This window comes from Caretta caretta, chromosome 1 (assembly GCF_965140235.1).
Source record: "Caretta caretta isolate rCarCar2 chromosome 1, rCarCar1.hap1, whole genome shotgun sequence".
NCBI lineage: Eukaryota > Metazoa > Chordata > Testudines > Cheloniidae > Caretta > Caretta caretta.
Window position 1 is genome coordinate 81,307,858 of NC_134206.1, and position 25,562 is coordinate 81,333,419.

At 43.0% G+C, this 25,562-nt stretch overlaps 2 protein-coding genes and 1 long non-coding RNA gene across 4 annotated transcripts; 1 reads left to right on the top strand and 2 right to left on the bottom strand.

The window, feature by feature from the left end:
* Positions 1 to 1,624: 1,624 nt before the first annotated feature.
* LOC125637704 (uncharacterized) lies at positions 1,625 to 11,738 on the bottom strand. Its single transcript, XR_007357048.2, has 2 exons — positions 11,137 to 11,738; positions 1,625 to 2,361 (listed from the first exon to the last, which is right to left on the bottom strand). It is a non-coding gene; the product is annotated as an uncharacterized LOC125637704 (long non-coding RNA).
* ACOD1 (aconitate decarboxylase 1) lies at positions 2,160 to 14,113 on the top strand. The gene is made up of 5 exons (XM_048852549.2): positions 2,160 to 2,237; positions 5,084 to 5,245; positions 7,177 to 7,266; positions 9,970 to 10,175; positions 11,727 to 14,113. The coding sequence occupies exons 1-5, from the start codon at positions 2,226 to 2,228 to the stop codon at positions 12,676 to 12,678; spliced, it is 1,422 nt and encodes a 473-aa protein (XP_048708506.1). The 5' UTR covers positions 2,160 to 2,225; the 3' UTR covers positions 12,679 to 14,113.
* Positions 14,114 to 17,653: 3,540 nt separating this feature from the next.
* Positions 17,654 to 25,156, bottom strand: LOC125637696 (glutamine amidotransferase-like class 1 domain-containing protein 3, mitochondrial). 2 transcript variants are annotated; one of them, XM_048852563.2, is made up of 4 exons: positions 24,929 to 25,156; positions 23,023 to 23,194; positions 19,490 to 19,694; positions 17,654 to 17,948 (listed from the first exon to the last, which is right to left on the bottom strand). In XM_048852563.2, exons 1-4 carry the CDS (start codon positions 25,034 to 25,036, stop codon positions 17,756 to 17,758), a joined length of 678 nt encoding a protein of 225 aa, XP_048708520.1. In that variant the 5' UTR covers positions 25,037 to 25,156; the 3' UTR covers positions 17,654 to 17,755. The 2 variants fall into 2 exon arrangements, with proteins under 2 accessions (XP_048708520.1, XP_048708528.1); XM_048852571.2 differs by lacking the exon at positions 24,929 to 25,156 and adding an exon at positions 24,590 to 24,720.
* Positions 25,157 to 25,562: the final 406 nt, after the last annotated feature.

Below are 25,562 nucleotides of genomic sequence, written 5' to 3' on the forward strand. Positions count from 1 at the left end.
CAAAAACAAAACAATGTAAAACGTTAGAGCCTACAAGTCCACTCAGTCCTACTTCTTGTTCAGCCAATTGCTAAGACAAACAAGTTGTTTACATTTACAGGAGATAATGCTGCCTGCTTCTTATTTACAATGTCACCTGAAAGTGAAAACAGATGTTCGCATGGCACTGTTGTAGCTGGCGTTGCAAGGTATTTATATGCCAGATATGCTAAACCTTCATATGCCCCTTCATGCTTCGACTTGTAGATTGCACTATATTTTGTTTATCTTTTTTTACAGTGGAAATATTTGTAATCAACAATAATATAAAGTGAGCACTCTACACTTTGTATTCTGTGTTGTAATTGAAATGAATACATTTGAAAATATAGAAAAACATCCAAAAATATTTATAATAAATTTAAATTGGTATTCTATTGTTGTTTAATGTGGCAATTAAAACTGTGATTAATTGCAATTAATTTTTAATCATTTGACAACCCTAAAAAAAATACTAACAAACTATATCCTTCATCAAGCACACTGCTGTTACTTAGAAAAATGCAGTCCCAAATTTTCAACTGACCATGCACTTGATGCATAAGTTAGGACTCCAAGCAAAACTTGCTACACTTTTTTAAGAATATATTCATCAGTCCTACATGAATGAGCCCAGCAATTTGCATTCATATATATCAGTCAAGACTCCACTTTGAATTTCCTATACTCTTAATTGGTAGAAATAAGCGTTTCCTCTAAAAAATGGTGTCTGGTGTTCATTTTGTTCAGAAATTGTTTGTAACCATATTTGTTTCAATTAAGTGTCACCATCCAGTACTTTGTTGCTTTTTTTTTTTTTCATGATTTCTGTAGTAATTTGTAATACTTTGTTATAGCTCAGCATGGTACATTTATAATGTAATAAAATGTCTCTTGGGGTATTCACTTTAATTACTTTAGAAATCCTTGTTAACTTGCAATGACACATCATATCAAGTACCCCACATAAAGCAAATTTTATTCCATTGTGGTTCAGATTTTCTGACTGCACTTGAAGCAAGGATGTCTGAAAACTTCTGCTTCGTAAACTGTAATAACAAATTATATAACAAATACTGCAGTATTTATAACAAATACTGCAGTAAATAAATGCTGCACAATCAAGTGGTGGATCCCCAATGGCTGGAAGTCACTGGACAAGATTTGCAGGAGGGTATGGTGCCAGTAGCCATCATCTTTCACTAATATTGAACCAGCCAGTACAGCCTAGAAAGTCAGCAAGACTGGTAGGTTTGGCCAAGGCAGCCAAGAGATGTCTTTATTCAAGTCATCTTCTGAACAGCCTTGATTAGCAAGGACTCCTGTAGAATCTTGGAGCCCCCTACCCTGGTTGAACCTCTTAAGGGGGTGATGTCAGGAATGGTCTACCTAATACTTAGTCCTGCCTTAAATGCAGGGGACTGGACTAACGGACCTACTGAGGTCCCTTCCAATCGTATACCTCTATGATTCTATGGAATGAACAATTCCTGCCCTTACCTGGGGGAGGAATCCTTGTCTAGGGTGCAGCAGCCCACTTAGGTGCAAGGGGGTGACGCCTATCCCCACTGCACTCACTGTGACAACTCAGTCTGGAAAAGGGTAGTTTAAATGCACACAGCTGTTTTAATACAACATTCTGGTGGAGCTTCTAATTGCACAAAGCTCAAGTTACATAAGGTACAAAGACAGAGGAATATAGCAGGACAAAACATAACAGGATTATGTAAGTTATGACTGTGCCACACACAGGACCTGATTCTCCTCTCACATGTTTGACAGTAATGTAACTGCACTACTTTCAAGTTGAGTTACTCATGATTTATGCTGGTGGAAGTGAGATCTGGATAAGACCAACACACATTAACTGACATCTTCCATGGGCTCCAGATGTAAGTTACCCCAATTTATACTCTTATGGCCATAAAACAACGTAACATATGCCAATTTGCACATGACGTATGAACTTGCCCCACAAAGTGCTGTAACCAGGAGTCTCAGCAATTTGTGGTGTGGAGGAAGTTAGTCAAGGAAGACTGGAGGTTATGAAAGGGGGAAATTTCTGGGTAGAGAAGGAAGGGGGTGGGTCAGGGTGACAAGTACAGAAGCCCAGAGCTGCTTATATAGAGACAAAGCTTCCTACTAGCTTACCCATTGCTGTTCCTTTCATATCTTCACTCCAGGGACCAGTTGTCATCCATTGCAACATGTGGGCAAAGGTATTGCTTTCTTTTTCTGCATTTTAAGTTTGTGTCTTCATTTTAACCTTTTGTATCTTTGCTGTACATTCTTCAGTAGGCTCCTGTGGGGCCTGTAGTTCATCTGCTTTAGGTTTCATATGTTCTTCAACAAAGAAAAGAAAAGAAAAGCAAAGAAAAGAAAAGAGGGAGAAAATCACACAGATTTGATACACAAAAGTGTATTCCTTCTTTGTTCCATCAATATATTAGCCAGAGTGAATCCTGTTATTCGGACACATGAATTTCTGAGAAGACAGTGGGTAAGGGGAGTAATCAGGGAGCTGTGGCTGTTGGGGGATTTTGCTCTGTTGGTGTATTGGGGAATTCTGCTCAACAGAATGATTTAATCATTGTGCTATAAATTAGACCCATCTTGGAAAACAAGGAACCCAAATCAGAACTATTTTTTGTAGCATTATATTTCACCTTTCCTTTTTAAAGTATTTTCAGTGACTTTAATTCTTGGGGAAGGTACCAGGTTGACAGTCTGGTGAATGAAGTATGGTATTTATTCTCAAAACATCTGGTCCCCATAGACAGCAGCAATGGAAGCCGATCCACAACACCCTCACAATATCAGTCCTGTTCTGGAAAGAACACCTCGAGGGCTGAAAAGTCTCTGTGCATTTTATCACTGGCCTTTTCTACTCAGACTGACCAACAGGGTCTCAACTCCTACCAGCTGTCATGGTGGTTTCTGTGATACAGACAATTGGCCTCCAAGATCTGGACTGATAATACCAAACTAGTTTCACATCTATCTGGTAGTTATAGCCCCCATTGCCATAGTATTTGAGCACCTTGCTGTCTTTAATGCATTTATCCTTACAACACCCTTGTGAGGTAAGGAAGTGCTATTCATCCCTATTTTACAGATGGGGAACTGAAGCACAGAGAGACTAAGGCCCAATTTTTTAAAGGTATTGAGCTGTTGCTCTGCTTGGCATTACAAGGTCTAAGTGACTTAGAATTTACAACCCTGGCTGCAGTATAGACATACCCTAATTCAGGCAGCCATGTGTGCACTAGCTTCCATCAAGCCAGCACACTAAAAATAGCACTCTATCTGTGGCCGTGTGGACACCCAGGTATAGGAGGAACCATGGAGAGTATCTGTCCCTCCAATAAAGTGCATAATTCCAGAACTATTGATACCACTATGAAAAGTATACATCGTAATGTGAGAATTTCTGTCTGAAGTACTGTAATAGCATTGAGATGCTATTGACCCAGTGGCTCATGATGACCAGCTGCACCTCCATGCCAAGACTTCTTGTATCACCCAAGGTTCTATCCTCACCCCAATCCAAGTTAACATTGTGGGGAGATTGTGAGGTGTCACTGATTTCAGTGCCAGCAATAGTTGGATGAAGCCAATCTCTGCTTGGCACATTGAAGGAAATGCAAACAACTCCCACTTCTCCCAGTGCTAGAACCAGATTAACTCCTGAATTAAGACTGATACTAAACCTGGGCAACATAGAGGTGATGGGCTGGAAGCTCCACTCTGCTTATGCAGTGCAAAGTGAACTTAGATAGCCAGGAGAAACCCTATGGAGAATTCTTGAGGTGTAGAGAGAATCTCCATCTGGTATAAAGCAGGCAGCGGGGGCTTTGCTGTCTCTTGCACAGGCTCTACCATCTACTAATGACACTTCCTCCATCAAAGCTGCATTGTCTGGCGTAAATGGAGGAGGGGCCATGTTGTGGGCAAGGAGAGGGTGTGTTGGGTGAGGGCTGGTAAGGTGTAGGTCAAAGGGGACGAAGGGGTCAGGTGAGGAGGTATGCTGGAGTGAGGTGCTGTTGTATCTGATTCTCTGTTACTCCCCCTGCAGCCTTAAATTATGCCAGGGTTGGACAGAGCAAAATCAGGGAACTGACATCAGATCCCTGTCAGCTCTCACAGTCTATCCTGCACCTGAGCTTTACTTGGAATCAGGGGAGAACTGAACCCATTTCTGGGATGGGGAGGAGGGGATATTTTGAAGAGCCAGCCAACATCATAATCTCACCCTCAATTGAAAAGTCTGCCCTAAAGATGGCAAAATGGTACGCAGCCCTACGGACTCTCTGTTATTAGATGCACAAAGACCAACAAATAGTAGAAATTCCTCCTTCCATCTAAAACTAGCCAAGAAATTATGTCCTAGTTTGACAGATGCAGACTTGACCACAGTGATCTATGCAATCACAACTGGTACTCTTAACCACTGTGAATGAAAGCAGGGGCCTCATCACTTCAAGGATTACATTTCTATTTCTTCTCCATAACTTCCCCACCACGCAATAAAAATAATTAAAGGATATGAAAAGCACAAGGTGGATGAGGTAATATCTTTTATTTGACCAACTTCTGTTGGTGGAAGAGACAAGCTTTTGAACTCCACAGAGCTCTGCAAAACTTTCACAAACAGAAGTTGGTCTAATACCTCCCCCGACCTTTTCGCTTCCATCCTGGGACATACATACTTACAACAACACTGCAAAAATACATTGAAGTATGACAATGAGAGAAGGAAGCAAGAGTGGGTGTTGAAAGGAGATGGAGAAAGAGAAATAAACATATTCCCATATGCTTACTGGAAAAGAGGGGAAGTGAATCAAAACTCAGCTAACTTAAACCTTCGGTTGACTTTATGTAATTTGTGTAAATCAGTCATCTACAGAGTGATGGAAGCAATATAAATTATTGGTGAGTAAAGCCACAACATTAAAAGTCCCATATTTTAGACTTGAAAGAATAAAAGCAAAACAATTTAGTAGAAATAAAATGTTGGAGATTTTTAATGTTTTCTTTTAAATTAAGACCTCTATTTTTCCCCCAGACCGTCACTGAAAATTTTGCTAATGTTATCCATGGTTTGAATGCAAGCCACCTGACAGATCTAGTCATTCAGAGAAGCAAACGGATGATCCTGGATACTCTGGGAGTGGGATTGCTGGGTACCAGCACGGATGTCTTCCACAAAGTTACACAATACAGTAAAGTAAGATGCTTGAACTTCACATTACAGAAAAGTTGTAGCTAAAAGAAAATTGAGGAAAAAGTAAATTTAAGATATGAAGGAAAAATTCCCAGAGCTCTGTTAGATGGTGGAATAGTTCCCTTGGAGGTAGAGAAGCTCCATTGCTTGAGTTACTTAAACTTACGCTGGACAAAGCACTAGAAAGTATGCTGTATGGTAAATCTCTGCAGACCAAGCAGAGCATAGACTAGCTAACCTACCAGGTCCTTTCTCTCACATCTGAGATTCTAGGAAAGATATTAGCAAAAGAAACAATATTAAGAAGACAGTTCTACAATGTTATAATGCACAGGATACAGGAATATTAAATACACAACATTGTTAAAGTCATTTCTACTATATAATATACTGCTATATAGAAACTTTGGCTCTGGTTCCCCTCCAATCTCCTGTCCTTTACACAAGGGAAACTCTTTGCACTTCAGTGGTGTTAGGATATAGATATTCAGGCCTGTCTGTAACAGCCTATACTCTAATAATTTAGGTGTATTCTTATCACTTGGCTAGTTAGAGGTATAAAAGAAAGAATCAAAATCACTGTCTGCCAGTGTAAGGTCCTTCTCTTACTGTGACAGTCTGAGGCCCTGTTCTTAGGCTAAGGCCTTTGGCTAAGCAACAGAGGCAGCCATAAGCTAGGAAGCCACGGGTCACCTCCTCACATTCCAAACTAGTCACATTGAAATAAGGTGCTATTGGGCTGTTAGTAATACAATCCTGTCCTGATAGTGCCTATCACCTCCAGAGAAAGGGAAGTGCCTAGAAAATGTAAAAGGAAACTTAGTTTGATAGCATCCTGTCTGGCAAGAACTCGCTTATCAATAGCTGGGATGTAAAATCCTCACTTCTGTATTGTTTTGTCATTATAGTTCCCACTTTGCTATTGTTTGTCTGTATAATCTCTGTCTGGTTCTGTGATTGTTCCTGTCTGCTGTATAATTAATTTTGCTGGGTGTAAGCTAATTAAGGTGTGGGATATAATTGGTTACATAATCATGTTACAATATGTTAGGATTGGTGAGTTAAATTTTAGGAAAATGCTTGGTTAAGGTATAGCTAAGCAGAACTCAAGTTTTACTATATAGTCTGCAGTCAGTCAGGAAGTGGGTGTGGGTGTGTGGGGGGAGGAAATGGGAACAGGGAATGGGGGTAGTGAAATTGGAATCATGTTTTGCTAAAGGGGGAAATGGGAACAGGGAATGGGGGGGTGAATTGGAATCATGTTTTGCTAAAGGGGGAAATGGGAACAGGGAATGGGGGGGTGAATTGGAATCATGTTTTGCTAAAGGGGGAAATGGGAACAGGGAATGGGGGTGGGGAAATTGGAATCATGTTTAACTAAGGGCAGGAATGGGAACAGGGCCACAGGTAAGGCTCTGTGGTATCAGAGTTGGGAAGGGGGACACTAAGGAAGGAAACTGGAATCATGCTTGCTGGAAGTTCTCCCCAATAAACATCAAATTGTTTGCGCCTTTGGACTTTGGATATTGTTGCTCTCTGTTCATGCGAGAAGGACCAGGGAAGTAAGAGGTGACGTTCTTGAGGCTTTCCTCTCCCATGAGAGGGTTCAAATTCAGTCCCAAAAAGTCAGATTCTGATGTTAGTTAGAGCAGCATGGATGCTGATTAACTACGTTACTAAAACTAACTCCATTACCAAAATACTCTGTTACCTTCAAGGAAATTACTCTGCATGTACACTGGTGTTAGTGTGATCAGAATCTGGCCCTGTGTTTCTGCACCCTTTGGTTATTCTGATTACTCCACTGATTTAATCTCAACAGCTGGTAAAGATAATTGCTTTGTAAATAATGAAAACAGTAAGAGTGAGGCACAATGTATTGTCTTATGCTTGAGTTCAGTATTTTACATTAAATGATATCAAATTACTCCCAGATCTACCATTCAGATGCATCCAGCACGGTTTGGGGTCACTCGGATTTCAGACTTCCTCCTCCGTATGCAGCTTTTGTGAACGGAATAGCTGTAAGAAACATCTTTTCTCTCTATTCTACATCAGCTTTTATATGCTATATGCAGTGATATTTTACATTTATTTTCACTACATTTGTTAATTTACTTCATCCTTATTATTAATAATAATAATATACAGCATTTTGAGTCAACATCTAGGCAAAACAGGAGCTTTTCTGGAGTTAGGACTGATGCCAGATTTACAGCCACTATAAAACTCCCCTAGACTGTCCTACCAATGTGCCTCAACTTTATTCCGGGGACCAATTTTTAAGGGTGAAATAGGATAGTTCATTGTCCATCTTATGACACTTGTATTGTAATAGTATGTAGGGGCCATAATCAAAGGTGAGGGCCCCATTGTGCTAGGCACTGTACTTACATGTCACACAAAAAAATCTAGCTCCCACTGATTTCAATGTGACCCAGATTTCACACACAGCAGGCAATAATATAGAAAGTCATACACACACACAGTATCATAGCAATCACAAATATATTTAAGAAAATATTCTAATCTTTAGTCACACATGTTGATAAAAACCATACATTTTGTACTTGCTCCATTTTATCAATAAAGTCATGATTGGCTCCTCAGAAATTTAGCCCAAATTCAGACCCAATCTGAAGTCAATGGCATTCCACCCACTTACACCAGATTTGAATTAGACCTATTTTGAATTATGCAAAGCTAGTGAAGGTGCCAATCTGGGGAAATGGTATATTAGGAATGCCCAAACTAGTGTGACAATGAGGTCATAAGTCAAATCAGACCTCTCATTTCAAATGGAGGAAAAATTATTTTTGACATGACACTTAGCACCCCTAATGGTCTAGAAGGTATTCAAGTATGACAGTTAATACATTCAGAATGTCCAAATCCTATATATGATAATTCCTTCATTCATCATGGTCATAAGTCAAACACAAGACCGCGCTGAACATCAAAGGAAAATTGGTTTACCAGTAGCATAAGGCATAACCTTCAGCTCCCATTAGGACAGGATGTTTTCATAGGATCATAGAACAGGATCATAGAATATCAGGGTTGGAAGGGACCTCAGGAGGTCATCTAGTCCAATAGCTGACCTCAAAACTATTCAGGGCAGGAACAGTGTCTACTTCTGTTTGTACAGCATGAAACACAACAAGGACCTGACAGGCTCTCTGTGTTACCATAATGATGGGTGACATTGTTAGTGAGCCCTGTATTTAGATTGTCTGATATATTCCATTATAAAAGATTCTTGCCACCTTTCTTGAGATGGGCTAACACATACTTTGTGTGCAGCAGGCCTTTGGAATGTGGCAAGGTAATAGTCTGTAAGCAAGAAAAGTGTCTTTTGTCCCTTTAATTCCATCCAGGTTTTGCAGAGATATAAACTGTTAAAAACATCCCTTCCCTGTGGGGCTCAAGTTCTGAAGGGAAAAATTTGGCAGCCTGCCAGAATAACAACTGACGACACAAACATTCTAAAGTACAGGACTCATGATGCCGCTACAGTAGCAGAAACTGTACCTGGAAACACCTGTGAGCTGCCAGGGCAGCTGGAGTGGGGTTGAGGAACCAGCCCAGACTGCATTGGACCCCTCCCTCCCCACCCCAAATACTCCATGGATGCAGCACATGACCCCACAGGGCCAATGGCCATCCTAACTCTGGGATAACAGCCTTCTCCTGGTACCAGCTGTTGCTCAAGAGGTAGAAATCTGTTGTGAGGGGCTGAAACCCCACTGATGATACAAGTTGGGGAGGTGGCTACGGTTACACATAACAGGTTTTTTCACCTTTTCCTTTTCCCAGAACCTAAGCGATTACATAGAAAAAGCTACATTATTTAGAATGCAAAGCCAAGCACTCGTGAGCTAGGAGATGCCAGTTTACAGTTGCCCATGCCATTTTAATTCTAGCTCTTGTTCACAAACATGATACAGTCTTTTATTGCATGGTCACATACTATTCTCCTACAAGAACTCTGCTTCCTTTGGAGCACAGAATGGATGCGCAAAGGGGCAGAAATACGATTGGACAGGCAACTGTAAATCTGACATTTCCTAACTTTCTAGTGTTTTGAAACTGAAAACATTCTTTTGGTATGTAATATAAATATTACATAAATAATGTCTGCATTCATAAGCCTACTTCTGTTGTCACTTAGGGCTGGTCTACACTAGAAACATTTTACCAGCATAGCTATGTCAGTTAGGGTTGAGAGTTTTTATAGATATACCAGTATAAGCTCTAGTGTGCAGGCAGTTATATGTAGAGCCCTTGCTTTACGAATATAGCTAATTTCACTTCCTGAACCAAAATAAGCTATGCCAGTATAAGTAATTTTATACCAGTATAACTGTGCCCTCGCAAGGATTTTTTTTTCTGCTTAAATAATATCCATATATTTAAAACAGCAAAGTTTTCTAGAGTAGACAAGCTTTTAGAGTTACACTGCTTTAAAGCTGGTGAAACTGAGATCTGAATCAAGCCCCCTCTCCGCAAAGTATATATTATAATATTCTAATTTTTCATTATCATTTTTGTGCATACCTCAATAAAAAGAAAGCATAAGTAAAAATAAAGATTATCCTGAATGAAAGTTAAATTCTTCAACATTTATTTATATGTAGTTAAAATCTTTTCATTTGGGATTAGTTGATCTTGTCAAGGCAGACAATGAATCTCTGATTACAAATCGAGGCCTTTCTCTTTCCCATAAGGTTCACTCAATGGATTTTGATGATACATGGCATCCAGCCACACACCCATCTGGGGCTGTGCTTCCTGCTCTGTTTGCTCTATCAGAAGTCCTGCCTCAAAAGCAAAAATTCTCTGGCCTTGACATGCTCTTAGCTTTCAATGTAGGGATTGAAGTACAAGGAAGATTGATGCGCTTTTCCAATGAAGCCAGCAATGTTCCAAAAAGGTATGTAAAGGATATTTTGAAATATAGTATTTGGGTCGAATGGAGGTGCTATATTTATTCATTTTTTAATATAATTAAGATTAAGAGGTAAAAGCAATACTCATTTCCAATCTCCAATTACTCTGTCAGAAACCTCTCCAGAACTGCCTTTTTGTGACACGTTTTTCAAAGTCTGAATAAATTAATTTCTTTCATAGCTAGAGACAATTGGTCACTATCATCTGTTCCACTTCAGGATTCAAAGTCATGAAAGTTGTACAGCTAATCTCATTTTCTGTGTGGTTCTGTCCAGAATTTCAAAAACAAGAATTGAAGCCAATCTTTAAAAACAAAACAAAAAAACCATTCCATTGTAATTTTTGCCTTTTAGCATAATAAATGGCATTGTCTTTTTAGGGTGGGGGCACTGTTTGCTGTGCAGTCAGTGGGACATTTAAAAAGACTCTATTAGCCTTTATATTGATTCAAAATAGTGAAAAGAGAACAATGCTAAGGGGAAAAATCTCAGACTGTCAGTTTTAATCGGACATGGGAATGCATCTGATCAGATCTGAATATGCAAACAGAAGACCATCGGTTGCTCCCACAAATGAAGATTCACCTCTCCCAAGCACTAACCTTCGGCTCAGTATAATCCCAGAGCAAACAGGCTATAGACTGAAGATAGCCTCAAAGCAGTTCAGGAACAAAAAATCCCCTCCACCAGGATGTACGCTTTGCTGTTGCTACCACAGCCTTAGAGTTCTCTTGCTGCTTACTACATATGGAGTAGGGGAGTTAGTGATGTATCACAAAGGGCCACATTCACACAGGTACTTAGGTGTTGGCCCTATGCACTGGGCTATTGGTATTCTAGACATAGGTGGACACACTTTTTCGTGAGAGATCCGAGCCTGTAGGCATGTTCTGAGAATGCCTACAGGATTGGACCTCATTGGCAAGATTGGATAGAAGGACAGACCTGGTTTGAGAAGTCTGCTTCAGGGCCCTGGGTCCTCTGCTTGCACTAGGGCTCCATGCGGCTAATTAGCTGTTGGTGGTGTTAGCTGGCTTTTCACATGCCTGCCAGTGGAAATTCAGATGCCTGCAAGGTAAGTTGGCATTAGAGCAGAGTTTTTTTGAGAATTCCAGTGGTCCTTAATTTTGGTTATATGCTTAAAGAGGCAGCTAGCCACCTCAGTACCTTTGTGAATCTAGTCTAAAGCTATTAAGCCTGCCCTAAAGACTTTGTGCTCTTCCGCCCCACAACAGAACTGCACTCCTTCCACCGTGTTTGGAGGTTCTGAAGAGCTTTTTCTCTGCATTAGTAATAATAATATACAGCATTTTGGGTCAACATCTAGGCAAAACGGGAGCTTTTCTAGAGTTAGGACTACCAGACTGGACCCTGAGCTTTTAAATATATGCTGATTTATGGTCTGATCCAACTCCCACTAATGTCAAAAAGAGTTGGATGAGGTGCTTACAGTGAGTTCTTTCCTAAAATTCATGTCTCTCTCTCTCTGAAATCTGGTAATGAAGAGCATTTTTTTTGTTTGTTTGTTTTCTCAGGTTTCATCCACCAACTGTGGTTGGTACCATGGGGAGTGCAGCAGCTACTGCTAAATTGTTAGCACTTGATCAGTTTAAATGTAAAGCAGCTTTGGCTGTTGCTGCTTCTTATGCAGGTGCCCCAATGGCTAATGCAGCAACACAAACCAAACCCCTCCACATTGGCAATGCAGCTAGGCATGGCCTGGAAGCAGCTTGCTTAGCATCACTGGGTCTTCAAGGAAACAAACAGATCTTGGACATGGAGTCAGGGTTGGGTGCCTTTTATACAGACTATACCCCCCGGTTTCTGCCAACTTTACAATCTTATTCCTGGCTCTTGGATCAACAAGACGTGGCCATCAAGCGCTTTCCTGCTCATCTTGGAACACACTGGGTGGCAGATGCAGTCTCTTCACTGAGGAAGCACCTTGTGGAGAGTGATGAGCCAGTCCCCATTAGTAGAATTAAGAAAATTGTTGTCAAAGTCCCAGATGTTAGATATGTGAACAGACCTTTCCCTAACTCTGAACACGAAGCCCGGCATTCTTTCCAGTTTGCTGCATGCACTGCTCTACTGGATGGCAGCATCTCTGTTCAGTCATTCAGTGAGCAGAACATTTCTAGGCCAGAGTTAAAGGAACTGCTCAGCAAAACCAAGCTAGAGCATCCTGCCGATAACAAGCCTAGCTTTGAGAACCTTTATTGTGAGGTGAATGTCACTCTTCAGGATGGCGAGGTGTTTCGTGAACACTGCGATACATTCTATGGACATTGGAGGAAACCTCTGAGTACAGATGATCTGAAGAAAAAGTTTCACTCCAATGCTTCCAGTGTGCTCTCAGTGGAAGCTACAGAAGGCATTATAGAGACTGTGGAGAATTTAGAAAAAGTAGAAGACTGTTCTGTGTTAAGTGCATTTCTAAAAGGGACACAGTCAACCAAAGTACTTTCAAAAATGTGCTTACCTTGAAAAATAATTGACATTTATTGACTTACATCCTCATAGCTACTCCTTTGCGCTTAAAATGAATCAGGAATCAAAAACTCCTATCATATTGCACTCCTGTAACATGAGCAGCATTTTAAGTCCAGTATTGCGGCTCTAGTTACAAAGATTGTGTTCTGCTGTAGCTGTGCCGTGCCACTGCCTGGAAGGAAGATCCTGTGCTGGCAGTGTCCCCCTTGATTATCCTTATACCATTACTAGAAGAGTGTTGGCTGCAGGCTCCACCAAGTACCACTGCTGCTGTGGGATTCCTCCTACCAAGTTCTCTGCTATGCTGGTGCCAGAAACAAAAGCCTCTTCCTAAATATCCTGCTTATATTAGAGGATTGGGTAGCGCAGACCTGAATTTTGGAGGGATAGGGCAGTCACTGCTTCTGGGAGGGAAGCAGTTGAAAGGTCAGGGAGAGAATAAGCAATTTATAGCTAATATATGTAAAAATTCTGTCTACGCTAAAAGAAAAACCCAAGGCACCAAAGTTGTAGTGCTTGGTATTCTCCAAGAAACATCCCAACTTCCCCATCAAACTTGGTCTTGTATAAGCTGGGTTGACAATCACACCAATGGTAAACAATACGATCCTTTTTGTTTCCACAGTTGGCTGCTCTAAAAACATAAGGACTCACTTTTGACAATCTGTTTCCTACCGTAGCTGAAAATTACACTTGTTCCAGTTGTGTGGCACTGGCTCTTTGTAACTCTGAGGTTGCCTTCACTATACCTTCCCTAACATCAGTCAAGTCACATTCCTCCAGCCACAATGTAGCTGACCAGACATGTTAAGGAATGTAGCCTTAGGATGCTTCCCTTGTTATTCACTGTCAGTACATAGGACTTGCATCGTTGACCCGAACTGTCTAACCTGTTGTTCCAGGAAAGTTTCAGAGGGGGTTTTCACTTTTAAAAGAACTCAATCAAGATTTAAATAATATTTTTAAATTAACATAACACTGCTGCTAACACATCCTTCCACATTTTACACTGAAGTCTATCAAATCAGATTTGTCTTTCTCCAGTACAGAAAGGTATATTTTAAGTCAGTAATTGTGACTATTGCAGGCAGATGGATATCTTAGTTCATGTGCTTAACGGAGCTTGTGCTTTACTGTAGAAGCCACGTGCGCCATTTGTCTTCTGCTTTAAGGGACTAATTTTCTTATTTGAGGATCTAAAAATAGGCATTTAGAGCCATATTTAGGCACCTGTAATAGCATTTGGGACTAGATTGCTTATTTAGGTGCCTACGTTTTAAAATCAGGCTAGTTTAGGAGGAATGTTTGATATGCTGTTCACGTCACTGTTATATCTTCAAAAGTTGTGGATGTTAATGTGTCTGGAGTGATACAACTTTTAAAAAGCTGTAACTATTTGTATAATTTTACTAAATATACTAAGACTTTCTGTGATGTTTCAATTTTGTACATGAGCTATTTGTTCATAGGGGCAGATCTCTTCCACCCCTCAGCCACTTTCATATCCAGGCTGCATGGATCACTCACAATGTTATGCCTTTTGGGATTAAGAAAAGCCTGTGTTTAAGTACATTTTGTTATGGTAGACGGAGGCCTTTCAGCATAACTACCACCACACTGGAATCCAATCACTTATTATACTGAAAGAATGATCAGCTTCTGTATCTACAGTCAGCTCAGCTAGATGAATGACTTCTACAGGGCAGCATACAAATGGTTGTTAGAGCGCACATCACTAGTTACATAAGCCTGGATCCATAAAGGGACTTAGGCACTGCAACAGTGAGTGTTGTGGCACCTTTTAGGCACCTAGAAAAATCACAGGAACAACACTGTGATCCACAAAGCCTAAGGTGGGCACCTGGGCTCCCTATACAATGAATCGAGGGAGAGAAGAACCTTAGAATGCAAGCCTTAAAAGCCAGCACACTAGGCTAAGCTAGGCAAGATGGCAACTAGAGGTATGACCTAAGCCCCTCCTCTCTCTGACGGAAGCCTCTATCTCTGCTTAGTAACCCACACACAGGAACATGTCTCCTGGAACAGGGTGGCTTTGGTGCCCAAGCAGTTTCTTGAAGGAATGAGAGAGGTGCCTGCTTTGCTGGAGGAGGCAGCAGAAGCATCTCCCACCTTATAACTCAGTGGTTAGAGTGCTTACCTGGTTCAATTGCCCCCTCTCTGCCATGGGGAGAAAGGATACCTGCGTTCAAATCCTACTTTCCAATAGAGTGCTCTAAGCATCTGAGGTGTAGGATATTCTGCTGGGGGGGCTACTGTTACAGCTTCAGGGTAACTGCACCTGTGTGACCCCTCTGTCTCTGGAAGGGACCCACATAAGATTTCTAGCTCCCACCTCTCTCCAGCCTGGTCATGGTTTTAAAGCTACACAGCTCCCTATCTCATACCATGATGTCCCCAGCAAGCCACTCTGCTTAAGGGCCAGTGCGTGTGTGTTGCTTTCTCTCTGAGGGCTATGAACAGGTTACAAGTGATCACACTGCTCCTTCTAAGCAAGTACCTTTGTCCTTAAGGGAAAAGGATTACAGAGAAAATTATTAAACAAAAAAAGTTTCTATACACATGCTAAAAGCTTACTAGATGTTACCAATCTGTTTTATGGGTGCTTAAAAGGCCAAAAGCCTTCCAACCCTTCTGCAAAGATTGGGGCCCTTAGACAGAAGGTCCTGTTCATTTGCTGGATCAGCAAAAAGGTTCTGAGTCTGCCTAAGCACAGCCTTTTTAAGGAAAAAGCCCTTTCTTCAATTTCCTAGACTCTGGGAGCCCAGCTTGAACAAATATCGGTGAACTTCTACCAGGAGGTACTACCTTCTGGAGTGTCTATAATGTGAGTGATTCACCTTAATCTCCCCCTCCAACACACACTCTCTCTGTCCCTGAGGGAGCTGCAGTGACTCTCCTCCCAGAGAGTAAAACACAAATAATCCCTGGCCCACAGTACTAAAATATACACCCCCGTTCCTCCCAAAGATACTGCATGTAGTTGCAACACCTGTCACAGGGCTCCTTCCATCTCTCTGTGAAGCTGTTCCTCTGTGGATAAATAATGAAGGTGTAATTGCAGCAGGGGGAATAGATCCTGGCTCTCCCATGGCCCAGCTGCATACCCCTACCTCCAGGCTACAGAGTTATTCTGTTGCTTCTTCTGTGGCCCAATGACTTTTCCACTGGATAAATAAGTAAAGTATTTATTCACACAGGGGAAAAGTCACTGGTGCAGAGAGGGGTGGTTAGGGAACCCACATGGGAGGTGGGCAACCTAGAGTCCAGTCCCTCTTGTCCAATCACTCTTTCAATATTTATCCAAAACAGCTTTAACATGAGATTGAAGGAGATTCACATCAGAATAGCTCAGTGATTAGAGCACTCTCCTCTTTGACAGGAGACTCCCGTTCAAATACTTTCTTCCCGTCAGGCACAGGGGGAAATTGAACCTTTGTCTCCCCTATCCCAGGCAAGCATTTTAAGCACTGGGTTAAAACTTGTAAGGTGGGCACTACCATCTCCTCCTGTGAAAGGTGCTGATCTGGTAGGTGGCCTGTCAGCACACCTGCTGGCTTGGCCCTGCCCATGAGACGGGCATCACCTGCCTATCTTCCCCAATTAGTGGATTACTCGAGGGCTTAGGCTAGAGATAGGCATAGACACCGACTCCGAGTGCTCTGGCAGCTCCCCAACCTGCCCCAGCTCACCTCTGCCTCTGCTCTGCCTACTCCCAGAGCATGCCGCCACAGCCTGGTTCTCCCCCTCCCTCCCAGCGCTTGTGCCGCAAACCAGCTGTTTCCCACAGCAAGTGCTGGGGGGGGGGGGGGGGGGAGGAGAGGAAGAACACAGCATGCTCGGGGAAGAGGTGGTGCGTGAGCACCCACCAGTGTTGGCACCTGTGGAAGTAGGTGTCCAAACACCTAGAGTTAGTCAGTGTGCATACTCAGAGAATGAAACTTAGGTGCTAGAGGAGTTTAGGCACCGACAGGGTTTGACAGCAGTTTTGTGGATTTCAGCAGAGCCTAAACAGGAGACTGAGGCACTTAAGTATCTTTGTGGATTGGGGCCAAGGAACCCAATCCCGTCAAGTTTTTAGTACCAACTCCTACTGAAGTTAATGGAAGTTAACAGTTCTTGAAGGATTGTGCCTATAAGAAATGCTGACTTCTGCCCCCACATCTTCAATGAAAACAGATGGTTGAGTTTTTATAATCCACTTGGTTAAGTAAGTCTTGCCATTGCAATTTGTGTGTGCAAATATCTGTAACTGAACTAATTCCTCCTAACTGAATCCTTCATTATTTCATTTAAAAACAGCAAAGATAATGTAATTTGACTATAAAAAGATGATTTTCAACAAAATAAGTGGTGTTAAATTTCAAACACACTATCAACACATGAAACTGGTTTGTCTAGCTCAGGGGTTCTCAAACTTCATTGCATGCCACCCACTTCCAACAAAAATTACTATATGACTCCAGGAGGAGGGACAGACCTGAGCCTGCCTGAGCCCCCTGTCCTGGGTGGGGGGCCCAAAGCCAAAGGGCTTCAGCCCCAGACAGGAGGCTTGTAATCTGAGTCCCACCACCCACGGTGGAAGCCCACTGGCTTTGGCCCCAGCCTTGGGAGGTGGGGCTTGGGCTTTGGCCCTGGGCCCCAGCTAGTCTAATGCCAGCCTTGGTGACCCCATTAAAATGGGGTCATGACCCACTTTGGAATCCCAGCCCACAGTTTGAGAACCACTGGTCTAACAGATATTAGAGTTAGGCTTGTTTAAAGAGTCACAGGAACATAAACTCCAGATTATTTCTGTGGTTTTGCTGTATTGATTTAATTCTTCTGCTGTCACATTTTATTACACTTGGGTATTACAAAAACCCATTTAGGCAAGAAGGATTCCTACCCAAGTCTCAGAATAAAACTAAAGAGATGCTGCCTATATTTCAAATAAAGGGAGAAAAAAAGCTCACTAACTGTATTATTTTATTAATATAGTTAAGTACAGATAAATGTTTTATATTTACTGGTAGTCATTTCATTGCTGGGGATAGCAGACATCAGAGTTCCCTCAGCTGAGTTTCAGGACTTCTGCCACCATTGTTCCTATTCCATCAAAGATTTCATGCAAAGGAGCTTTGCACATGAAAGCACAAGTAGTGACTATTTTGTTGGTGGCATCCACGTGGGATTCAGTTACATCTTTACAAATGTGCTTGCATCCAAGTTCTACTATAGCAGATGCAGTTTCAGCATCAGGAAACCTGTTAACATTAAACAGAAACATTGTAGCCATAAGATTTTGGCAATCCACTTCAGAGAGAGAGTTACAGAAATAGTCAAACCACTTCTAGCAGTGATGACTAAGGCTACGATTTAGTCACGGAGGTCGCAGAAGTCATGGAATCTGACTTCCAGCAACCTCTGTGACTTCAGCCTGCAGCAGTTGGAAGCTGCAGGCCTTGCACTGCCCGGGTGGGAGTGGGGGGCACAGGGAGCTGCAGGGTACCCCTGCTGCCTTTGGCAGCCCCCAGAGCTCCAAGCCACTGCAGGTATACCCTGCAGTCCATTTTGTCACAGATATTGTTAATAAAAGTCACAGACAGGTCACTACTTCCGTGAATTTTTCTTTATTGCCCATGACTTGTCTGACTTTTACTAAAAATATCCATGACAAAAATCTTAGCCTTAGTGACGACATGAAGGGATCTCAGACAGCCAGATTTGAGATTTACAGAGACTTCAGCAAAGAAAAGTACTCCCTCCCCACACCCTATTTATCACTGATCTGATATCTTGCCAAATCAAGATGTTTTGCCATCTACAGTATAAATCCATGACCTGGATAACTGCAAAACTCTAACAATCTTTTGATGAATTTATGAGGAGATGCCAATCATAACATTTGGCACTCAAAAATACATTCTCCTGAGGGGCCTGGAGGCAAGGTTAGGCTCTCAGCAACTTTAAATTGTCTTCTGGGCTCTTCTAGTCTAGAAGACCTTCCACCACATCTGCAGTGAACTGATTTTGTTCTAAGGAGAGGGGTGAAACAGCTGGTTTGCCCATCATCACTCTTGACTGAGTCTATAGAATTCCATTCAGATATCCTATCCGTAGTTAACATTACATGAAGCAGCGTTAACTTCTGCTAGGTTTCCTTCTCATCTGCTACCTGCCCATGCCTTCAAAACCATCCCACCAGAAAGGACAATTCCATTAAAACAATGAGAGTAAGGAGAATGTCAAAGGCATGACACGGGCCTAAGATTCTGTTAAGTTTATTTAGTGTTATCATTTGGACATCTGCCAGCAGCCAAGTTTAACATCCTGAAACATAGAACCACCATACCGAATCAGACCAATGGTCCATCTAATTCAGCAGTGGCCCAGTAGCAGATGCTTTAGGGAAGACAAGGACAACACAGGAATACCATGCTAAGATGGGAAGCTGCTGTCTTACCATAGGCATCTACTAACCTGATTGTGCTCTGAAGCATATATTACTTAGACAGAATTAAAAAAACCAGTGTAACGACTATGGATGTTGTTAGCACACAAGTACTGGACCAGTGTATTTCTTGGTTAGGGTAAATTAGGATTCCCCCTCAAGTGCATAACAAACCAACCAGCCTCACACATTCAGCCCTCTTCCTCCAAAAGTGCATTTCTTATTGCTATTATGAAATGCATAGTGTAAAATAAGAAAGGGTGTGACTAGTGCATTCTCTGGGAAATGCTGATATCATAAACCTGTGATATTTTGTGCACATAACAAAATAAAGCATCTGTAACCCTGTCTTACCTTTCATCTACATTTTTATCATGGCCAACTGTGACTTCACAACCTGGGAAGACTTTAGCTGCCAGCACTGGGGATATACAGCACAAACCGATGGGTTTCTTAGCACTATGGAAAGCCTGAAGAGTGGACTTCACAAGCTCATTGACAGTACAGTTCTTTCCATCCACTGCCCAGGAACACAGATTCTTTGCTACACCAAATCCACCTGGGGGGGAGGGGGAAAAAAAAGGAATACTTTCACATTTAAGGCAGTCTGAAGAGCAATTAGTTATCTGCTACAGCACTAGAAGGACATTGTACCCTTTTTTTTTTTTAGCCAAAGCAGAGTTTTTAATCATAGCCTATCTACATTTGTTGAAGTTCAGCCCACTAACCATTCAGCATGCAAACCGTGATGGATTTACAACATTAACAATTGAAATCCTGGATTGCCTAGGCAGCAGATGTGCAAGCATTCCCACACGTCCCAGCAAGGAGGCTCAACCCTCTTCAGGAGGTGAGAGAACAATTTAACCTTCAAACCCACCCAGCAGAGGCCTCTCCCCACTAGGTTTTACCACTTTATCTGCACCTACCAACACACAAGGAGGAACTAAAAACAAGAATGATGATACATTTAACTGAGAATTGGACAATACTTGTGTAGTTCATGAGTGTTGGGGAAAATCAAGCCTGCATTCAGCTGATAAATATGATTAAGCATTCTTGTTGTGGGCTAGGCTATTTTATGAGGCAGGAATCCTCTGTCCCAATCCCTGGGGGTTTTCTTTGGTACAAGCAGCATGAGTCTTCTAGACATTCCAGATGAAGAAAATGGAGATTGATAAAGCAAATATATTTTATCCTCTAGAGTAATTTCTTTTGCAAGTTTTAGTTCAAGATATAAACAATTATTAAAAATATGTTTCTTTTAACTCTGTTTGACCTTTACAGTTATTGAGATGTCTCACTTTAAGGACACTGCAGTACTAGGAGCTTTGGGCTGTATCTCTTGTGAATTATAAAGCAAGTTGCAGTGTGTTTTGTTTTTTTTAATAGCATCTTTGGAGATGCGCTATAATAAGCAACCATGTATCTGCACTTAATCCTCATTTCTTGATAGAAACAGATTAAATTTTACTGCAATTTCATTTGCTGGATTTACACTAGTTTAAATGATCAAAAGTAATAAAAAAATTACCAAGTGTAATCATCCAATAATATTTGATTCCTTGTGTAATGCACACAACCACTGGCTTTCCTACAATAAATGATGAGAGTGTTGAAAGAACTATTTTAAGGGACAATATTTTAATTTCTTGCTTTCAGCCTATTCCCATTACTCACTGTTTTGAATGTTGTTATCTCGGAAGTTCCAAAATAAGATTTTAATCTTAAAGTTTACACTGTTTCCCTTTGATGCTCATTCTTCCCAGCCCCCTCCACCAGGTTTCTAATGAAGCAATAACTTCATATGGAATTTGTTAACTTGCCTATGCACCTGCAGCAGTGATGATGTTACCAACTCACCACAGCCCTGGGAAATGGGTTTATTAATACAGTAGAAGCGGTTTTATCCTGCATATTGAGGGAATGGGGGCTGCTAGTAAGTGAAAAATGCTGGTTAATTAAGAGGGAGCGAGTCTGGGTGCAGGAGGGAGTGCGGGGCTGGGGTGCAAGCTCTGGGAGCGGGTTCAGGGGAACAGGTTGGGGTGCGGGGGGGGGGTGTGCGGGATCCGTGGTGCACTCACCTATGCAGAGGTGTGGCAGACAGCCTGGCATTTTGGGATGTATAAGTAGGGGCATAGCGAGCAGATTGAGGGACGTGATCGTTCCCCTCTATTCGACATTGGTGAGGCCTCATCTGGAGTACTGTGTCCAGTTTTGGGCCCCACACTTCAAGAAGGATGTGGATAAATTGGAGAGAGTCCAGCGAAGGGCAACAAAAATGATTAGGGGTCTGGAACACATGAGTTATGAGGAGAGGCTGAGGGAGCTGGGACTGTTTAGCCTACAGAAGAGAAGAATGAGGGGGGATTTGATAGCTGCTTTCAACTACCTGAAAGGGGGTTCCAAAGAGGATGGCTCTAGACTGTTCTCAATGGTATCAGATGACAGAACGAGGAGTAATGGTCTCAAGCTGCAGTGGGGGAGGTTTAGATTGGATATTAGGAAAAACTTTTTCACTAAGAGGGTGGTGAAACACTGGAATGCGTTACCTAGGGAGGTGGTAGAATCTCCTTCCTTAGAGGTTTTTAAGGTCAGGCTTGACAAAGCCCTGGCTGGGATGATTTAACTGGGAATTGGTCCTGCTTCGAGCAGGGGGTTGGACTAGATGACCTTCTGGGGTCCCTTCCAACCCTTATATTCTATGATTCTATGGTGCGCTGCCTCTGCCCACCAGCGCTGCCCCCGCAGCTCCTGTTGGCCCTGGCTCCCAGCCAATGGGAGCTGCAGTGCTAGCACTTGAGGCGGGGCGGGGGCAGCGTGCAGAGCTGCCTGCAGTGTCTCCAGCTGGGACAGGGTGCTGCTTGCAAGGAACCACCCAGAGGTGAATGCCCCCTGGATCCAGCACCCCCTCCCATGCCCCAACCCGCTGCCCCAAGACCCCTCCTGCACTCAAACTTCCTCCCGGAGCCTGCACGCCACACCCCCTCCCGTGCCTCAACCCCCTGCTGGCCCTGCCCCAACCGGACCATAAACCGGAATTTCAATGAAGATCAGAAATGCTGGTTTATAGAGCTTTCTGCTTGGTGAAGTGCCAGATAAAACAGCTTTTACTATACTGTATTATACTGGTGCTCCCTCTACCAGCTCTACCACCGAAAATGCTATCATGATTTAAAAATGAACGCTGCTAATGGCCAACTGAGGTGCTAGTACTTTAAGTTTTGTATATGTGATTCTGGAAAGCAACCTTGAGCAAGTCACAAGGTTGTTGGGCTTGGTTTTCCCACCTGTAAATGGAAACAATAATTACCCATATTTATAAAGCATCTTAAGATCTATGAATGAAAAAAGTTATACACGTGCTAAGTGTTGCTATGTCAGCAGCAAAAAAAATGGAGCTATAATTTCAACAAAATGTCAGACAGGGAATGTTATCCAACTGGGAATCACACTCTGGCAACCATTTTAGAGTCACTAAAGTACAGCAAGTGTTGTATAATGGCAAGTTCCGTCATTGTTCTGCTCTTCCTCTGCGCTCTGTTCTTGTCCATAGGTAGAGAATTGGGAGTTTACAAGACTCTTAGGGAGAAGGAACAATGTGACATGTATGCTAACATTAAATCCAGCATCCTGACACCTATACATTGGGATAACAATACTCACCTAACAAGGAGAGCTATATGGAGTAATTTTTATTCAGAAATATTTTGAGACCCTCTACAAAATCCATGTTTATAAGAAAGATTCTCAAGTTGGACAGGTCCAGAATGTCCTTTATTTAAAGGGATTTGTAAAAAATTAGCTACAGAAAGTTAAAATAGTTACTTGTAATTACAGTTTATGGGGGTGGGGCATTTTCTGTTTATTTTTAAAACAGAACTCACCTGGAAAAATGACTGCATCAAATTCACCAACTTTCAGTTCAGCCAGATCTTCAATGTTGCCTCTTGCTAGCCTGGCACTTTCAACCAACACATTTCTCTTCTCTTCTGTTGGACTTCCTCTGAAATGATCTACTACATGCATCTGCTCTATGTTGGGTGCAAATATCCTTACCTAAAATACAGATACAGAACAAAATAGGTTGTACATAGAAACAAATTAAGACTAGGAAAACACATTGTAGCTGCAGAGCTCCAGGGATCATATCAGTTCAACAACTTCACTAAAACTAGAGACACTTACCCAAGAACATTGGATTGGGAGATAGACATGTCTGAGAATCGGACTACAAAAGCCAGCATGCTAGGTGGGGAAACACCTGAAATAGCCAATGGGTGATGCCAAGGACAGGAGCTTTGGACCTTGTGTCCAAAGCCCTAACCCTTTCACAGAGAGTTAGGTACCTAACTCTGGGCTTCAGGGAGCAGGCTCTCTCTGTTTGTGATCAACAGTTGGGAACCCTTTCCCAGAGACAGGCTGCTTAGGTGCCTGCCTCACTCCACACCAAATCGCAGGAGGCAGAAGAGGTGGTCGTGGTGCCCAATTTATAACTTTTAACCCAGTGGTTAGAGCAGTCACCTGTCACTGGGCTCTATAGCCGAGTACCTGTGGATGGTCAATGTAAACAAAACTTCTTGCAGCCACCAGCAGATTACCCTGATGGGTGCGTGCCAAAGGTTGCCAACCCCTGTATTAGAGCAAACTTTAAAAAAAATGTTTCTAGGAAGAGCAATTTTGTTGGCTGATTTCTTCTGCTTTTCTATTTCTGAAAATGTGCTTTCTACCTCACAATCAGTCATAGCTCACTGCCATGGGAATTGCATTTTCATCCAACAACCTATCCTTTTGTTGAAAGATTAAAGAGGAAGAACAAAATGGTTTCAAAAGAAGAACACATTTCTTCAACAAGCCTTTAGAAGTCAGCATGAAAAACCATGAAGCCTCAAAAAAAGTGGTATGGTTGATATTTTTGCATAACTACTATGGAACATGCTTTTCACACTTCTATTTACACCTTTCGTCGGTTGCGTTTATTGCATTTTGTAAAAGCACAGGAAATATCTAATTTTTATCCATTAATAAATCTCAAATCTGTACCCAGGTCCCTGATTGTGATGGACTCCCAGGGCTGTTTCCTAGGCCCAGCACCTCATTATCTGTTATGCACAACTGAGACGGGGCCAGTCTCTGTTGTCTGAATACAGAGGTGGGGCCCAAGCACAAAATTTGGATCCAGGTTCAAACGTCTCCCAATAAAACTGATTTAGCCCAAGACACAGGCTAGCAGCAAAATTTGGATCTGGATCTAGATCCAAAGTTGGAGGGGTGGGGGAGAAGAGGGCAGGTATTTGGATCAGAGTTTTTAAACCGGGGCCCACCTCTACTTTTCACTCTCTTTCTGACCCTGGGCTGGGGAGGGGGCCACGAGAGGAGGGGGCAGGGGGAAGAAGAGAGACCGCCTTTCGCTGCAAAAAGAAGAGGAGTACTAGTGGCACCTTAGAGGCTAACCAATGTATTGGAGCATAAGCTTTCGTGAGCTACAGCTCACTATCACGGCTGCTACTCTGAGACCTGTCGCTGCAGTCACCTAGCTTACCACAGCGCAGCGTCTGCGGCCTGCGGAGAAGGGTCCCCGTGCCAAAGACCCCAGCCAGCGGTTACTCTGGACTGAGACACGACGAGTCCCACCCGCGCTGCAGCAGCAGCTGCCCCAGGGCTCCCGCGGCGATCAGGCCCCGCCAAGGGGCGGCGGCCGTCCCGGCCTAGCGGCCCGCAGCACGGCCTCCCCGGCTCCGGGGCTGCTCCCGAGCCGGGGATCTGCCCCGTGCAGCGCGGCTCCGCTCTCACCTGCGCTCCGCCCCTGCTGAGGTGAACCAGGGCGGCCGAGGCCTCGTGCACCTCGCTGCCATCGAACACCCCGCAGCCGGCCAGCACCAGGGCCACCCGCTTCCCCATGCCGCGCTCGCTCGGCTCGGCCAGACACCCGCTGCAGGACGCGTCGGGAACTGCGGGCACCGGAAGCTGGGGACTACACGCCCCGTGCTGCTGCCCAGCGGCCTTTGTATTAGGCACGACAGGGGCCGCCTCCAATCCGAGCCTCGGGGACGGGCAGGGAGCGGGGATTTGTTGATTTGGAGTCAAGACGATAGGAACGGACCAGCCATAATGTCCCTAAAGGGAATATGCCTGGAAAGTGCTTCAGCCGCTTCTGATTAATAATCACAGTATCGTCTGTATTCCTGAAGCACCTAGCAACGCCAAAGAGCAGAGCCCCATCGTGCCAGGTGCTGCGCAGAAAAGTAGCCAAGAAGCTCGTCCCCATCATCTACATGTCATGCAGTGCTCAACAGCTGGCCCTTAACAGTGTTATGGGCACTGTAAGGTCTCTGTCTCTCACGCTACACAATCTGGTTTCCTGAGACAAATTATGAGTATCCCGCTGCAGTTGACGCTCAGTAAATATGCATAAACCAATTTTTCA

What these genes read in the sequence shown, in the direction of transcription:
- ACOD1 (XM_048852549.2), top strand. An exon ending in AAGTTACACAATACAGTAAA is followed by an intron (nt 5,246 to 7,176) that starts GTAAGATGCTTG and finishes AATTACTCCCAG; the next exon opens with ATCTACCATTCAGATGCATC. An exon ending in CTTTTGTGAACGGAATAGCT is followed by an intron (nt 7,267 to 9,969) that starts GTAAGAAACATC and finishes CTTTCCCATAAG; the next exon opens with GTTCACTCAATGGATTTTGA.
- LOC125637696 (XM_048852563.2), bottom strand. Translation starts at nt 25,036, where the DNA reads ATGGGGAAGCGGGTGGCCCTGGTGCTGGCCGGCTGCGGGGTGTTCGAT. An exon ending in TCAGCAGGGGCGGAGCGCAG is followed by an intron (nt 23,195 to 24,928) that starts GTGAGAGCGGAG and finishes TCTGTATTTTAG; the next exon opens with GTAAGGATATTTGCACCCAA. An exon ending in TGATGCAGTCATTTTTCCAG is followed by an intron (nt 19,695 to 23,022) that starts GTGAGTTCTGTT and finishes CCTCCCCCCCAG; the next exon opens with GTGGATTTGGTGTAGCAAAG.